At 40.4% G+C, this 18,509-nt stretch overlaps 1 protein-coding gene across 4 annotated transcripts in view; it reads right to left on the bottom strand.

Moving 5' to 3' along the window:
• Nucleotides 1-18,509, bottom strand: part of LOC121271722 (arf-GAP with coiled-coil, ANK repeat and PH domain-containing protein 2-like) — a 229,908-nt gene that overhangs the window by 64,257 nt on the left and 147,142 nt on the right. For all 4 annotated transcript variants that reach the window (XM_041177912.1, XM_041177922.1, XM_041177940.1 and 1 more), the window contains exon 10: nucleotides 4,656-4,768. In XM_041177912.1, coding sequence (XP_041033846.1) covers nucleotides 4,656-4,768 — 113 coding nt within the window. The remainder of the gene's footprint in view (nucleotides 1-4,655; nucleotides 4,769-18,509) is intronic.

The following is an 18,509-nucleotide window of genomic DNA, read 5'->3' as shown; positions in this document are numbered from 1 at the left end:
GTGTGTGAGAGAGCGCGAGTGTGTGAGAGAGCGCGAGTGTGTGAGAGAGCGCGAGTGTGTGAGAGAGCGCGAGTGTGTGAGAGAGCGCGAGTGTGTGAGAGTGCGCGAGAGAGTGAGAGTGCGCGAGAGAGTGAGAGAGCGCGAGTGTGTGAGAGAGCGCGAGTGTGTGAGAGAGCGCGAGTGTGAGAGAGCGCGAGAGAGAGTGAGAGGGCGCGAGTGTGTGAGAGAGCACGAGTGTGTGAGAGAGCGCGAGTGTGCGAGAGAGCGAGAGAGTGCGAGAGAGTGCGAGAGAGTGCGAGAGAGTGCGAGAGAGTGCGAGAGAGTGCGAGAGAGTGCGAGAGAGTGCGAGAGAGAGCGAGAGAGTGCGAGAGACAGAGCGCGAGAGAGAGACAGAGCGCGAGAGAGAGACAGAGCGCGAGAGAGAGACAGAGTGCGAGAGAGAGAGCGAGACAGAGAGCGAGACAGAGAGCGAGACAGAGAGCGAGACAGAGTGCCAGACAGAGTGCCAGACAGAGTGCCAGACAGAGTGCCAGACAGAAGAACAGAGTGTGAGGGAGAGAGAGAGAAAGAAGAAGTGTGAGGGAGAGTAAGAAAGAGAGAGACAGAGTGGGACAGTGTGAGAGAGTGTGTGAGAAAGTGTGTGAGAGAGTGTGAGGGACAGAGAGTGAGTGACAGAGAGTGAGTGACAGAGAGTGAGTGACAGAGAGTGAGTGACAGAGAGTGAGTGACAGAGTGTGAGGGACAGAGAGTGTGAGGGACAGAGAGTGTGAGGGACAGAGAGTGTGAGGGACAGAGAGTGTGAGGGACAGAGAGTGTGAGGGACAGAGAGTGTGAGGGACAGAGAGTGTGAGTGTGAAAGAGAGTGAGAGTGAAAGAGAGTGAGAGTGAAAGAAAGTGAGAGTGAAAGAGTGTGCGAGAGAGATGTGGGGGAGAGAATGAGGGGGTATGAGAGAGAGAGCGAGAGAGTGTGCGAGAGAATGAGGCAGAGACTGAGGGAGAGAGAGTGAGGGGGAGAGAGAGTGAGTGTGAGAGAGATGTGGGGTAATGTGTGAGAGAGAGTGAGACAGTGAGAGAGAGAGAGTGAGAGAGTGAGAGAGATGAGTGTGAGTGTGATGTGGGGGAGTGTGTGAGAGGGTGTGAATGTGAGTGAGAGTGAGTAAAAGGGGCGCTGTAAAAAGGGCCACCGGATAAACTGGACCCCAGGATTTGGCCATAGTTAAATGTTGGGGAGTGGAGGAGTAAGGGAGTTAAATATCGGGATTACAGGCGGTGAAGAGCTACCTCCACACTGGACAATAATTTGATGCTGTCAATAACTTGGTCATTGGAGGGAGAGAAAGGGGCCTAGTCCTTTAAATACCACTTTCTCATCCGTCTTCCTGTAATGGTGGAGTGAAAGGAATCGGCTCAGGTCTCAGACTATGCTTTTTCCTTTCTGTTTTCTGCCATGTTAAAGCAAAGAAAACCAGGAAAATAAATAAGGAGAAAGAGAAGAGAGAACAGAGTGTAATGGTAAATGGATCAGCTGGTGCCTTCAGTACAGGAAAGTCTCTCAGTGAGAGAGAAAAAACCCGATTAACATTCAAATTTTAGATAGAACCTATCTATTCATTCCCATTATAAAGTATGTTAGCGATTTAGTTTTTTGCAAGAATTTGTGGGAAGGTAACCCCTGCAAACGGCGGGACTTCACTGTATTACAGGAAACAGAAACCCATTGGATAAAGATATGTAAAGACTTGATCTTATATACATTTCCAAACTAAATATCAGCCACTACAAATGTACCCCATGCTAGTGGATCTCTCATGGTACTACACATGGAAATTCAAAACAAAGTAAATTTTCCTCAGTGCTTCAGTAGGTATAGATATTGGGAGTTTGTGAGATGCACAAATATAGGAATGATTGTGCAACAAGATCACATGATAATTACAGATGAGGAAGACTATTTGGCTCATTAGAATACATCTATCCAGGAAGCTGCTACAACAACATAAAGCGCCTTAACATAGTAGAATATCCCAAGGAATTTCACTGGACCATTATCAAATAGAACTTTACACTAGTCTAATTAAAGAGACATTAAGGTTGGCTTGGTTGAAGAGGTAGGTTTTATGAAGCCTTTTAAAAGAGAAGAGAGGTGCAGAGGTTTGCGGAGGGAATTCCGCAGCTTAGGGCCAAGGAATCTGAAGCAATGAAAATCAAGTTTGTGTATAAGGCCAGGAATGGAGGAGCACAGATATCTTGAAGGGCTGTCGAGCTGGAGTAGGTAACAGAGATAAACCAAAGAGGATTTGAAAAACATGGATGACAATGTACCCCCATTGTAGCACAAGTTGTTTCTTTGATGAGTCAAGAGGTTTTGCTCCACTACCCTATCAAAAAATTCACCTGACATGTTGATAATACCATTTTAAAAATTTCCTGTCATTTGTCCAAAGGGCACCTTACTCTATTTTGTATTCGTGGCCACTGGTTAGTCCTGTGGTTTAATGTGAAGTAATATTCCAGATTCCTTTCTATACCCTTAGCAATCTTGTATGCCTCTATCAGGTCACCTTTCAATCGGCTCCTTTATTGATTAATCTGGGGGACTTTGTTACTACATCACTACACAGGGACAGGGGAAGAGGCGAGGCTTACAAACAGCAAATCTTGGCATAAAGTCAGAATTAGTAATGTTTATGCGCTTTGCATGTACATTTTTTAAAATTAAGTGCTGAAGAATATTGTCTGTCACAGGATCTCCAGAAACCAGAATTACCTTGCAAAGCTCTTCATAGTATTCTTTTGTATACAAAAACAAAAGTGAAAATTTTAAAACCTTGAACCCAACCCACCCATTTCCAGGTTTTCCAGAGGCAGAACAAGGGGTGGGTAGCCAGGTCACCCACCAGGAGTTGGACTAAATATATTGAAGAGGCATATGGCCTCTGGTTTGCCAATTTTACAGGAGGCGGCTGGGTTTTCCAGGTCTCAGGAAACTCAACAATCAAAGCAAAGTGGGGATAGCAGTGCTTGTGGGGTAGGAGAAGCAGCAGCGTTTCCCTACCACCCACCTTCAATCAGCTGATGCTCCAAAAATATACCAGCTGGCATCATTACTGGGGTTTTGTACAAACCCCTGGAAAGGATGTAGCTTCAAAGGCTCGTGTTGCTCTTGGAGGATTATGACCCAAAGGAGCAATGTGGATTTAGGCCTGAATAGTGGGCACAAAACAGCAGTGGTTTCTGTGGGTTTGCTTAAAGCATCTGATATGGTTTGGAGGAACAGTCTATGCTGGAAATATCTGGAATACAATTCTGCAAACATTGGCCCACGAACAGTTGTGCTCACCAACCGCAAACTCAATGTATATCTCACAACTAGCAGATTTCAGCCACTAAACAACAGGCTTCCGAGAGCTGTCTTGGCACCATCACTTTTTAATATTTACATCAGTGATATCCTTCTGACTCAGTTGAGGAAATTTGGATACACAGATGATCTTGTGTTATTATCCACATGAGAACTCTGCCCAAGCGTAATACACATTAACAGAAGACTTAAAAAATACTTGGTGACTGTTATAATTCTGGCAACTTTGCCCAAATCTTCCAAGTGCTTACATCTGCATTTCAATTGAGCCACCAGCATATGAAGCAGCATTTGAATGGTCCCACCTGTCACAGTGAACTCAGCTACAAGGTCTTTCCAAATTACTTTGGAGTGTCTCTGGATAACAGGTTCATGTCAACATCTGACAAAAACTGCTGCCAAGATAAAAACTAGTATTAACTTAATCTACAAATTAGCTGGGGCCAGATAGGGGACAGATGCTTACCTACTTTAGAGAGACACCTTGGATCTTGCTTTTACATTAACTGAATTATTGTGCACCAGCATGGACGAGAAATGCATGTGTAAATCTTGATGATGTGCAACTTGACGCTATGAAAATCATCAAAAAAGTACTGAAACCAACACAGTCCATCTCTCTGTTCTTGTATGTACCGTGCTGCCCTTCTTAGAAAAGAATCAATAATTGAAAAACTCAACCAGGCCCTAGAAAACTTGAATCTACCACTCACTGAAGATCTTTGGAAGCTCCTTATGTACTGAAAGTCTGAATGCTTAGGGAGTTACTCCATTTTAATGCAACAGTGCCAAACTCTGCATGCAAGCAAATTCAAGCCAAATAGGAGAAGTTTACTTCCTCTTATTTGGCAAATTTTCCAACCAAATTAGTATGTAACCAAGCTAGGTCAACTGGAGTGTACCACTTTGATTCTAGATGGCTATGCAGAATTTCCCAGCTTCAAATCAGTCTTAGACTGTTTGATAAAGTGCTTTTGTTTAAATTTTCAAATCATATAATTTCATATGAAATGTAAGGTCAAGTATAATTTTAGCCAAAAAACTAATGCTTGACAATTTTGTACTGTACACTGTAATTACATTCAATATGAACAAATCTTGTAACTGTATAATTTTATTGGGTTATGAAACTTAATTCTTATGTTTTTAATCAGTTAATGCAATGGATTCCTGTTTCTACTGGCAAATGTATGCTGCATCAATGATTTTATACCAATCATATGTCCTTCTCTTTACTGTGATTGCCAGTAATTACAGGAAAGTGTTTCATTCTGAAGCCAAAGTTTAATCTTACCGGTTCCATGTTTTAAAGGCATTGCTGGCTCGTTTATATAAATATCCTTCCATGACTATGCCATTAGCAGCATCGATGTTAAATTCTATCTTGGGATCATCGCTGGAAAAGTCCTAAAGCAGGTGATTTTAAACCGAATACAAAAGCAACAATTACTTGACATGACAAGAATGATTTACAAAAGATAGTTTAACTTAATGTTTGTAGCATGGTCATCCTATAAACCTGTAAAACTGTGTCTGGAAAACATGCAGAGTGAATATTACTACAATAATCAGTTTAAATTTTGCCTTAGTTCCTAAAGGATTGCCATCTTCATAAGAAACAATGCTAGCTTAATTATAATTACACTGGCTTCTATTTTTTTCAAAACAAATTATTACAGAAGCATAATAGTTTTCTGTGAAGCGCAATGGGGCACTGCAGTGTTGTAAATGAAGTACTTGCTTTGTTTAGCTTCATTTAATTTTTTACTTTTCCTTCCTTATGACGGTCAGCATTACCTATACGAGGCAGAGTATAAACTAACTGACAGATTACACTTTACCAATTGAACTTGGTACAGTCGGCCTCCCACTCACATGATTTTTTAAGTCAGTCATTCTAACATTGATGAAAAATAACTCAATATCTTCTTCTTGTCACTCTCCTTTTGAGGTTTTTCCACCATCTAAGTTATAGCCCCCTAGCTAGAGTTAGAGAATTGTTATAGAATCACAGAAATGTTACAGGACAGGAGGGCGGCATTTGGCCCATTGCATCCGTTCCAGCTCCCCATAGGAGCATTTTACCTCGTGCCATCCCACTGCCTTCTCCCCAAAGCCCTGCGCATTCTTCCTTTTCAGATAGCAATCCAATTCCAATTTAAATGTCTCAATTCAACCTGCCTCCACCACACACTCAGCCAGTGCATTCCCCATCATAATCACTTGCTGCATGAAAAGGTTTTTCCTCATGTCAATATTGCTTCTTTTGCCAATTACCTTATATCTGTGCCCTCTTGTTCTTGATCCTTCCACCAATGGGAACATTTTTCCCTATCTACTCTGTCTAGATTTTGAATACCTCTATCAAATTCCCTCTCAAACTTCTCTGCTCCAAGAAAAACAGCCATTTCTCCAATTTATCAACGTAACTGAAGTTCCTCTTCAGTTACGGATCATTCTTGTGAATCTTTTCTCCACTCTCTCAAATGCCTTCACATCTTTTCTGTAGTGTGCCACCCAGAACTGGATGCAATACTCCAGTTCAGCGCGTGCAGAGTATAACATCACATATTTTGTTGTCTCTTACTACCCTGTGCAAACAGGCAAAGTGTAGCAGAGGTGAAACAACACATACTGTATAATAATAAGCACAGGAATGGAGGAGGAAATGGTGTGCTACAAATGTGATGTGACCTCACAAGATAAGACATTTTAATGACAACACTTTACTGGGAAACAATCCAAATTTAGTTCATTTTTGCTACTTTTTGAAACTTTAAAAAAAAAAATTCCCATAAGCATTATGCTATCATGAAGTATTTTAATTAGATTCAGCATTTATAAAGTAATTTTTTAGTCAAAGGAAAATTGGTTTCAGTATCAGAATTTTATAGTTGAATTTGTTGTTTTGCACAATACCAAATCATTCTATTTGAAGATTCCCTATTAACACACTTGTGGACAATGATTTTTTTTAACTTAAGAAACAGAACCCTGTATTCAGTTTTTTATTTCTATGCAGCATGTAGCTACAATGGAATATTACAAAATCTCTCTTTTAAATTCTCTTTTCTGGCACATTTTTTTGGTTCTCTGTATAAATCTCCTGAATTACTTTAGCAATCCTTCCTTTTGCCTGCCAAATGGGGATTAATTTAGATCACAAACTGCCCACTAGCTTTATCAATAGCAGTGCTACATTTTTACTACACTAAAGTTGTCAAGAAATAAGGCAGTGCATATCCCAACAGGACACCAACATAAGCTCAATATGTATTTTTTTCCCCCTAGGCCACTGAAGGCATATTGTTGTTATTGCTTTATACTATTTTTTGGTTGTATGCATTCAAGCTGAGCATCAATGAATGTGTATAGTTAGCCAAATCACCAATTTTGTATTATTGACTGTATATTCAAACTTATAAATGCAGTGGAGTTAAAAGTACCAGGAACTAAGGCAACCAGAATCGCTTTTTGAAGCTGGTGTTAAGAAAATTAAAAGGCATTCCAATTTTTAAATAATTGAAACATGCATTCACACGATATACTTAAATCTAAGAAACTGTGCTAAAGAGGGGAAAAATGATAAGTGAGAGGGGGCGGAAAGACAGAATGCATAAAAGGTGGAGGACTACTGTGTGTGAAAGATGTGTCACAGAAAGATATGCACAGAACAGAATAATGAATATGAAAAATTGCAAAATTGCTGGAAATCTGAAAAAAACACAAGTGCTGGAAACACACAGCAGCCAATTTGTATCTGCAAAGAGAAAAGATGGGCTGTGGATTTCAAGTGTGCATCCTAAATCTGATTTATGATGAAATCTATGAATTGGACTATGGTGTGTCGACATGTAGCATGGGAATTTTTATTTGTGTTCTTTCAGACACAAGGATTTATTGCAAGTTACATTTAAATCTAACGCTTCTTGAAATAGTTATTTGGTAGTACAGAACTTGAGTACTGCTGAAAAAGACATGTCAAAGCTTTCGTCTTGCACTTATCAGGATATTTGCAAGAATATCAAATGCAAAGGGAACTACAATTTATACTTTATGAGGAGAAAGTGCTGATTGATTGGCAAGTGGACTCTACGATTGGTAGAGGCATTGCCATGGAGGATGCACAAGTTAACTGCCAAGCTTTGTTTAAATTCAGACCAGGCAGGTTGATTCTGACTGACCAAGGCATTGCCCTGAGGAATGAACCAGAGAATGGCTGTCGCCTATTTTGTTCAGTTGGAACAGGTGTAATGTGTGTAAATGTTCTTCCTGTCTGCAAAGAACAGGGCTCTTGAGTATTAATATATGTAGCTTCTAGCATACGTAAGTGTGCCACACTGCAAGCCTGATTGATAATCTTAAACTAGTTGTCAGTGTACTTCTTAGCACACTCAGGATTATTTAGCAAATGTTGTTCAATCGTGGAATCACATCTAATGTTGGACACTGTGTTTTGAGTTTTGTAAGCATAAGCTGGTTGGGTATGGTCTGCACCTTGCCTGCTGCGAACAGCCACAGTCTGATATGGTATGCCAGTCTTTGGGACCTTTGACCTACATACCTAGCATCACACTGGCACTGAAATTAATGTAGCACATTACTCATTTGAGTGACAGGCAGAATGTCTTTTTGGCTTGATGACAACATCCTATTACTGATGAACACCTCTCATGTTGCTGCTGCATAGTAGCAACATGAAACAGCTTAGCTTCACTTATTGTTCAAATTTTTGAGATACCTTACCCATCTAGGATAATCTGAGGTAGACTGGGCACTTTTCAAGACCAAAATTGGCAGCCTTAGGACCATTCATGAGCCTGTGTGATACACAGCGATCATTTATCCATTATCTCACAGGATGGATTTGATGTGCCATTATCTCACAGAATGGAATTGATGCACCCTATTTCAGCATCAAGCTTGTAACGTGAGCAAATGGCTTGGCCCCTATTTATGAGATTGCCAATAAGGCCAATCTTATAGCACATGGAACTGGAAGAATCACAAGGTGTACATTGGCCAGTGAAGGTAGGTTTGTGGTAGATGGTAGTAGAGAACCCCTTGGCAGATTCTCAACTAGCACATCAAGGAAAGGGAGCTCATTTGACTGCTCCATTTCAAAGGTGAGTTTGAGAACAGGATGAAGCCCATTAACCCATGTAAGAAAATTCTTACATGCAGCTGCAGATTCAAATTTGGCAAATGTATCATCTACATATCGGAAATATACAAGGGGTAGGTGGTTAGGTGTCATTCCATTGAAGATGAGTTTTTCGTGGAACCCAACAAAGATATTTGTGAGAGCTGGGTCTGAGGGAATCTCATGGCAACACCCATCCATTTGGGCATAGATGCTGTTATTAAAACTGAACTCAACTATGCAAGTTGAGTTCATAAGTTCAATGAATACTGAATCACACAATGGCAGTGGGTCTAGATCACCATGATATAGTGCTGCAGTGCAAATGTCTCTGGCTTCCTTGAGTGGTATTTGGTGAACAGCCTAGTAGTGTCAAATGAGCACATAGACACAGCATTGATATTGGTACTCAAGTCTTGTATGGTTATCATAAATGTAAAGAAATCCTTCACTGCTCATGTGGAAACTTTGCCCAAAACTGGTTACAGTAAGTCGGCTAACCATTTGGCCAATTCATGTTGTGCAGAACCAGTCGTAGACAAGATAGGGCATGAAGGGGAATCACTTTTGTGTGTATTGGGCAACCCACACATACATGGGCACAGTGAGCCATGAGGACGAATCCTATCATATAAAGCACCTGGCTCGTCGCACTTACACAAGTCCAACAAGCGTTTATTTAGTTTGCTTTCGAGCAAGGTTGTCCGGTCATACTGAGGGGCAGGTCCAATGGATAAGAATTTGGACCCATCATTAAGAATGGCATGCATTTTGTTGATATAGTCGCGCTTGTTAAGGGTGACTATTCCAGTCCCTTTGCTGGGTTTATAGATATGTATGCCTGGGTTGGCCTTGAGGCCTCACAAGACTACCAGACATTTGTGTTGCGTATGAAAATAGGCCAAGTAATTCAGAATCCTACAAAATTTTTTGAAATGTTTGAAATCACATGATCATGAAATTACAGTTCTTGGAATTTATATTCTATATAAATGTAATAGCATGAAAACACAATTTATATTTTTTGGTACATGTAGGTGGAAGAGAATGCTTAAGTATGGCGGGGCGATAACATGGACAGATTTCGAAGTGTGGACCTCGAAATCAATTTGATGTATTGCAAGGGTGAGGATGATGGCACTGCAGGGCTTTGTGCCAGAGGTGCATTGTGAACAAGTTGTAGCTCATGAAGAATGGGTGTCAATTAGATGAATATTAAAGAATATGATCTGAAGGTATCTATTAGCCTTTCAGCAGAGAGTAGAAATGGCTAAAGATGCAACGATGGATGAAAGCAACACTGGTAATAGAACAGAGAAAAAGGGAAGCCGAGATCACATCAAGCATTACACAATTGTTGCACATCTTCAGACTGAGCCCAAGGGAGTATCTGGTGGGTTTGATGGGAGTCAAGCCTACAAGCAGTGGGAGACAAAGAAAACAATTTCAGTTTTGCCAAATAACTTGAGGGAAAGCTTTGCTTTTCCGGGTTTTAATTCAGATAGTGGACAGTGTGTTAATAACCTTTCCCATCAATCCCATGGCTAAGAAACAAATCTAGTTGTTACTAACACATTTGAAAACTGACCAAATGCTTTTGCATATTGCCAAAGAACAGCACATGAGAAAGACCTGGAAGGAACCGCAGCAGTGCAAGGAAAGGGGAGAAATTGTTGCAGGAGATGTGATATCTTCATTGCAAAAAGGTCAAGACTGTAATCAGGTGAGAGTATGTCATGGAGATGGTGATCTGCACAGGAGACAATAGAGGAAGATACAGAATTCTTTTGCAAGAGGCAGCAGGGAAGTTGAGAAAGATGAAAAGGTCCAACAAACTACAGTCACTCATTCAGATGTCCTTTGTAACTTTAGTGCAGCCACAATATCACAAAAATCATTTGTAAGATCTAAGCAAGGAGCAGTGGGAGATTAGTTGTGAAGCAAAAAAGATTCACTTAAGTTGAAGACAGAGAACATCCCAACAATGGTGTTTCTTATGCGAAGGGGATGAGGGAGTTGGGCAGTGCACACATTGACAAAGAGATAGATTGTGTATGTCAACAAGCACAAGGCTGAGGAATGGAAGCTTTATGGATTAGGAGCTGGGATGGATGCATGGTTCAAGTATAATAAGGACTGACAGTTCATTTCCACATAATAATAGTCTTTAGATAATGCTGAAAAAGAATTTAATAATGCAGGGGACATAATTTCTGCCATAAATATTGTAGTATTTACTGATCTCACATGGAACATCAGGTTAGCCACACTGTCTGGAAAAAATAGACAAAATTAAAACTGTTGCCAGTTTTTGTCATTTCCACAAGGATCAGTGAGTCAAAAACCCATATTATTGCCCCATTTAATCCTAACTATGGCTTCATTACTATTTCACAAGGTCCTTTGGTGCTCTTGAAACATAATGCATTTCATCAATCATTAAGAACTTTTAGGCATGTTAGTAATACTATTAGCCCAACATGCTATCGTACTCTGTTCTAAGTAATATAGTATTTCCTCCAGAAAGCAGGCAAGGTCAAGCAAGAACAGTTGGTAATGATTTTATAGCCCTTGGACTAATTAGTCTCCATTTCCTAGAAAAAGAAAATTAAGGAAAAACCATAGAGTAAAAGTATACAATTGCATTTGGTAGGTATAATTTGCAACACAGTTAGGCCTGCATATTAAGGATTGAGGCAGACTACAATCCTTTATGGGTTCTGAGCAGAATTTACAGATTAGACAGTATCAATGTCAAAGTATACAAGTGATAGAATAAGATCTGGTATAATGAAAGGTTAACATTAAGCATTAACTTTGTTTCTTTCTTCAAAGGTTCTGCTTCTGACCTGCTGAGCATTTCCAGCATTTTTCTGCCTTTACTTTAAAAGATTTGGGACTATGGCTATGTAAAATGATTTGCTGTAATCCAAGGCTGAAAATGCACTTAAGAAGCATACAATCCTTTAAAACTTGTGAATTACCCTTTCAGTGACAAAAGCTGACCGAAAAGAAGGTGCTTACTAACTTGAGGTTTATATGCTCATACATTAAATAATTACTGCTGAGGGCAACATTCCCAAAAACAATAAACCAAAAATTAAATGATATTTTGTTATTGCTTATAATTTTTTTAAAAATTTTATTTTTTTTAAACTTGAGAGTTAATTTCACACATCATTGCAGTATTACTCATTGTACAGTCTATTAATGTAAATTGAAGCAGATTAGAGTACATGCAGTTTTGGTATAACCATGCCATCTTCCCATTCAATTGCGAAAACTTCGAAGCACCTGGTGACAGCCCTGATGTACAACCGTTAGCTAGGCAGTGGTTCCCAAGACCTTGGGTAAATATTCCATTTAAGATACCAAAAAAAATAACAGTTTGCAATAGTCTTTGAGGGATAAAACACATTAAGCTAAAAAATGTTACAGCACATAAATAATTAGAGTCAAACTTAATAACATTATAAGGAGCTGCATTCACTAAAGCAAGTCCAGAAGCTACTGATTGCAGTATCTGAAATTCTGTAGTCTTGAAATATTTTACTTAAAATATCCATTCATATAAAAACACATTTTATAAAGAAAACTTACCATATATAATACATAACGAAATCTGAAGAATCTCATTGCAACTGTCCCTTATAAATGTCAAAGAACTATATTCCAGTGAAACACAGCAATTTTTCTTGCACCAGGGTTAATAATTCAACAGGCAATACAAACTGTCAGTCCATAGCTCAGAATAAGTACTTCATATTGACTATCACCACGTTCATTAAAACCAGTCACTTCCTTTGAAACTTGGGCAATATACTTTCCTTTGACTCATGGCACAAATATCCAGTTATTTATCATGGAGAAAGATTCTTCTGTCTATGACGGTTAACTCAGTGCATTTACCAGAGGATCTAGATCTTCAACTCTAACTTCACAAGGAAAGCAATCAGCTGATTTCAGCCTGCTGATGTGATCGTGAACCAACTGCAAGTTGTAAATGAACTAATGCATTATAAAGCCTTTTCATTTGTTATGAAAACGTTGGAGGCTCTCATTGGCTATCAAAATGTCTCAAAAAGAAATGCATAAGTTAGAATGCTTAAGTTAACTAAATTATATTTGTCATATGCGAGATGTAATAGTCACATCAAATATTTAAAGCATTCAGATAAATTGAATAGAAATGGTATAATCAATCTCTCATGTTACATTGATGTTGCCAGGAAAACTTTAATAATATATAGCAGTAAACAACAGCTTGTATTTATATAGTGCCTTTAAAGTAAGGAAATGCCCAAGGTGCTTCACAGGAGCAATATAAAGCAAAACTTGACACTATACCACATAAGGGGATATTAAGACAGATAGCCAGAAGCTTGGTCAAAGAGGTAGGATTTACCTCTTTGGTAGAGAAGTGGGCTCTGAAGAAGAGTCATATGGACTTGAAACATTAACTCTGTTTCTCTCTCCATAGATGCTGTCAGACCTGCTGAGTTTTTCCAGCATTTTGTTTCTGTTTTTATTTTATATTAGAGAAATGGGATCCTTAGGAGTGGAATTCCACAGCTAAGGGCCTTAGGGGCTGAAGGTATAGTTACCAGTCATAGAGCAAGTAAAATCGAGGATGCTCAAGAGGCCAGACTTAGTTGAGTGTAGATCTTAAGAGTGTTATGGGGCTGCAGGAAATTAGAGGTAGGGAGGGATGAGGTTTTTTTTTCAAAATTGCAACTTTGCTTACTCAGGAGCCAATGTAAGTGAACAAGTACAGGGGTGATGGGTGAACGGAATTTGGTGCAAATAAGAACACAGGCAGCAGAGTTTTGGATGACCTCATGTTCATGGAGGGTGGAACGTAGAAGGCCAGTGAGGAGTGCATTGGAATAGCCAAGTCTAACAGTAACAAAGGTATGGGTGAGGGTTTCGGCAGCAGTAAGCCAACACATGGGTGGTGTTGGGCAATGTGACAGATGTGGAAATAGGCAGTCTTAGCAATAGCACAGATGAGCGGTTAGATGCTCATCACGGATCAAATATGACACTAAGGTTGCAAATAGTCTAGTCCAGTCTCATACAGTTGCCAGGGAGAGGGATGGAGTTGGTAAGTTGGTAGTAAAGAACAGCATTTGTGGCAAGGATCAAGGATAATAGCTTCTGTCTTTTCAATATAATTGGAGGAAATATCTGCTCATTCATTGCTGGGTGTCAGACAAGCAGTCCAGGTAATTTTGAAGTAGCGGAGGGAGAGGGGTGGCAGTGAGGTAGAGCTGGGTGTCATGAGTATGCATGTGAAAATTGACTGCCTTTCCAAATGATATAGCAGAGGTCAGCATGTAACGTTGCAGGAGTGGTAAGAGATGTCATTGAGGGTGAACCTAGATAAGAATGGAACCAGGCAACTGCCATCCTAACAAGCAGGAACAGTGGAGAGGCAACGGAAGAGAAGAGTGTAGTCAATCATGTCAAGGGCTTCAGAAAAGTCGAGAAGCATATGGAGTGATAATTTATCTTTACCCACTCACATAGGATATCACTTGTGATTTGGATAAGAACTGTTTTGGAACCGGAGAAGCTAAAATCTGACTGGTAAGACACAAACATGGGGCTGGATTTCATACCCCATTGTTGATGGGTTTGAAGGCGGTGGTGGGGGGAGATCGGGAAGCACAAAATCCAGCATGTGGTCTTCCCACTGCCTTCCCCCAAACTCTGAAATTTTATGGGGGTCGGGGAGGTGTTGGGCAGCCTTCCCACCGTAGGACCTATTGAGGCAGTTAAGTTGCCAATTAATGGCCACTTAAGGGCCTCCTCCTGTCCCTGGTGGTATTTTACCTGAGACAAAGACCCATGCCATGTGAGAAGCCTGGCAGCTTTAGCTGCATGCATGTCATGAGGGGATTAATGTCTATAATGTTATTGGAAATTACTTCTTAAAATATCGTTTAGTGTGTGTGTGTGCTTGTGTGTGTTAATTGGATTAAAACCAGCTAGACTGGGTGCTTTGATGTATAGGAAGAAGTAGGTTTGAAATGATAATTAGATGAGCATGGGGAAGTTTAGAAACATAGGTGTCAAGGGGGGAAACTTGTATTTTTATATAAATCAAAAGAATGGGTGAAATCTTGCACCTAGCTACAAGATGCCAAGCAATGTGTTTATATTACTAATAAAATTAGTGAGATGAAAACGTTATTGTTAGAAGAGGTTAAATTAAAAACCTAGTAATACAAGGGAAAATTTACATTCAAAGGAAAAGCTAGTTATAAACAGAAAGGAATTTGTGTAAGGCAGAGGCATTCAAGATCTAAGATAAAAGCAAAAGGATCTAACCAGCTTGCACGCCTCCAAATGAGTCTGCTTGAAACCTCATTTTAAATTCATACGGTCAAACATGCTTTGCCTGGAGTCTTTTTAAATCTATGAGTTTTACTGTTGCCTTAATGGGGATGTAACCGAGAGTCAGGTTAATTAGAGGATTTTTGTAGTTATAATAGTAGTAATTTTGCAGACATATGTACGTGCTTACAATTTTTTTTGTATTAACAAACATTTAATTTAGTTGTATAAAAAACCTTTTGAGGTTTAGTGGTCTTATCACTACTGAATTCAAAGCCAGCATCTCGAAACATACAAATTGCAAGAATGGACTGTGACAGTTGTTTCAAGCTTCTCTCCGGGATTTGAACAGTTCAGCCCTTACCATTCGCTGTGTCATAAAAATGCGCTATGTCAGGGGGCGGGGGGAGGGCAGAAGAGCCTCCTTGTGGGTCCCCTTGGCTAAATGGAGGCACCCCACAATTTAAAGTCATGCCCCTTTAACTTTCCACCCAGCCTCTTGAACCCAGTTTCCTCACCCCACCCCTCCTCAAGGCTCCCAAACCCACACTTATATGGGCTCTTAAGAGTGGTGGAACTGCCTGCAATTTCAGCAGTGACCTGCTGGGACTAAAGAGCTCCCAGCCATTCTATTGGCCGGCAGGTCTCTCAGGCAGGACTTCCTCCTGAAATAGGGGCAACAGATCTGTCTTAATGCTGCTTTCAGCGTTAAATTGCTGTGGGGCAGCTGTTGGGATTGTGGGTAGGCTCTCCACCGACTTTATTGCCCAAGGGGTGAGTTGGGGGCAGGGACTGCAGCGCCCCATAGAATCCAGTCCATGGAATTTCAAGGAAGGTGGACACTGGTTCAGAAGGCAACAACATGTTCAAGGAATTTGAGACTAAAGGAAGGTAGTTGTAGGAATGCTGTGGTCAAGGATTTTTTTTTTAAGCAGAGCAGTGATGATTTGAAGGGGTACATGAAGAGAAAGAACCATTAAAATATCGGATATATGGACCAGGAAGGGAAATTGGGTGACCAACTGTTTGTGGGAATAGGGTTGAGGATGCAGGAGGCAGATTTCAGACAAGCTGATCTCTGAGCGGGCTTGAGATAGGTTTGGGAGAAACTAAAGAACAATACAAGGGGTGCAGGCAAACTCGGGGCAGCAGTGAGGCTGGGAAGTAGAGACCACCACAGGAGGAGGGAGAGAGAGGGGTAAATTAGCGGCCCTTGTGTGGTGAACTAGAGGCTGCCGGGGGATGAAGGGAACCAGGGGCTGCCCGGGAGGGGAGTTAGAGGAAAACTAAAGGCTGCCAGGGAGGGGCCACTGATGAGATGGTCTCTATGTTAATAACAAAACAACCCATGAGCTCCTCACACTCTTTACTAGAGGTGAGGGTGGAAGAGACTAGTGTTGCTCTTCCAAATGAGATTCAGGACTAAAACAACAATTAGGGGTAAATTTCTATTTTAGGCATTGAAATAAGATTGCCCAATCTCATGCCCATAATTCAAAATTCTCAAAGATCTACAGCATCTACCCGAAGTGTATTCTTGTTTATTATATACTGCTTATCCAAACCTTTACTTGAATTAACTGTGCTTATGTCATTTGTTATTCAAAGAAAGTAAACAGATGATTTATATCCATATACCAAAAGAATTAGCTACTGGCAGGATTATCTTTCAAAAATGTACATAGTTGTGCTTAAAGATGCTTTAAAAATCTCCAGTAAAATTCTGCTGCATATCAGGGAAGATTCCCATGATTTTGGATGATCTTAAAGAACAGTTTTTTTTACCCAGCTTAATCCAAAACTGATGCTTTCAAAACTGTCCAACTTCCGCATATGGCTAGTTGCATACAAAAATATCTGCTTCCAATGATAAATATTTTTATACATGGTTACTGGGAAATCAAGGTCCAGGACCAACAACATTTATTGCAGGACGACAAGAGTGAATAAAAGACAAAGTCATGATTACAAATAGTCATGTGGATTAGATCAGGCTCAAGTGAGAGGGCAGAAAGAGTTTAGCAAAAACCTAAAGGTACTGAAACATCTTTGTAGAACAAATAGCATCACTATTACTTCTCCAGTTATCCCTACATGATCTACCAATGTTAAAATACATATTGTACAGAAACTTACCTGAAGGGCAGTCTATGACCAGCATTTAAGAAAAAGGAAAAAAAGAAAAACCATAGTTGACTATTTTGCAAGTAAAGGTTTACAGGACATGGGCATGTTGGATTGAACGGAATATTAGTTGAGGGCTGCATAAATTGCACATAATTTCATACATGTATTAAATCCATTGGAAGGAACGTGGAGACAGGGTGGTCGTAAAATGAAATGCAGAGGAGGTGCAAAATATGAAAAAATATTATGCATCAGAGGGAAAAAATGTAAATATTTTTCGTAAAAGACAACATAAAAAGAATAAACAAGTCTAAGGCCTGGGTTTTCGCTCTTGTTGGGACACCTCCCAGCTCCGCAAACCCACGAGAAAGTAACCGGAAGTTGGGATTTTTGACCAGGGTGGCGGGGTTCCTGGAGTCAGGCCGAGTGCGGACGATGCTGGCTGCAAGCAATGTTGAGGCAAGCTGGGCGGGAGGCATGTCTCTGTGCATCAGCATGTAACAAAGTTTTAAAAAAACAGAAAAATACAAACCGCCCTCCAGCCCTCAACCTCCTCACACTCCCCATGCCCCATCCACACCAACCCATGCCACCTCATGCCCCACCTGCCCCATGGCTCCTCCATTCCAACCTATGCCCCTCTGCCCAACCATGCCTCCCATCCAACCCCCATGGCCCTTTATAGCCCCTATGCAAATTCATACCAATCCCCTATCATGTCAACTCACCCAGTATCCACTATGGGCAGGCCTCAGACCCATGTTGACATTAAAGTTCCAAGCACCTATTGCAGACTTTATTTTTTAAAAACTCTGATTCATAACAAATCCATTTACTACAATTAAGTCCTCATTTACAGTTGTTGCTGCATTCCTGAAAATTATGACTTTAGGTGAAACAACTTTAAGTAAACCATGCATCCCTATATGAATCAATGTTAATGCTAGAGCTAAGTTCCTTTGGACATTCCTCATCCAGAAAAATGAATATACAAGTTGAAATACTGTACCATGTGTGTACAGCACTGTGTTCCTAGCTGAAATAACTTGCAGAAATAAATCACTAAACATAAAAGAAATACTATATAAATTTAAATTAGACAATACTCACCAGTCTCTCTTCCTTCTTAGGCAATCCCTTGGGTTCAGGGGTTACTTGCTTCCATTCCGCTTCAATGTCTTCTGAGATGGCTTATAAGTCCTATATGCAATCTCCAGACTCTGCCACATGGGGGCAGGTGTTGCTTGAAGGTCAGTCAGAAGATTTGCTTGGAGGGTTTTGCACTCTTTCCACTGCCTTGACTTAGTCTTGACTTGTTCCTGAAATCTCACTGAGGTTGGTGCTTTCCCAAATGAACCTTTTCCCATTTTGGTCAGTCACAAGTTGGTGGAGAAGTTTAACCTCTTCAGGGATGCTTTGAGGAAATCCCTAAAGCGTTTCAGTGGAGTAGATTTGAGTGATTTACTCAATGCTGATCCTCACTTGCTGCAAATGGCTCCTCTGTCCCATCTGCTGTAAATGGCGCTCTCACTGGTTTTA

This window comes from Carcharodon carcharias, chromosome 2 (assembly GCF_017639515.1).
Source record: "Carcharodon carcharias isolate sCarCar2 chromosome 2, sCarCar2.pri, whole genome shotgun sequence".
NCBI classification, from domain to species: domain Eukaryota; kingdom Metazoa; phylum Chordata; class Chondrichthyes; order Lamniformes; family Lamnidae; genus Carcharodon; species Carcharodon carcharias.
The sequence above is the reverse complement of the archived record's forward strand: the minus strand, read 5'-3'. Positions and strand labels throughout refer to the sequence as shown.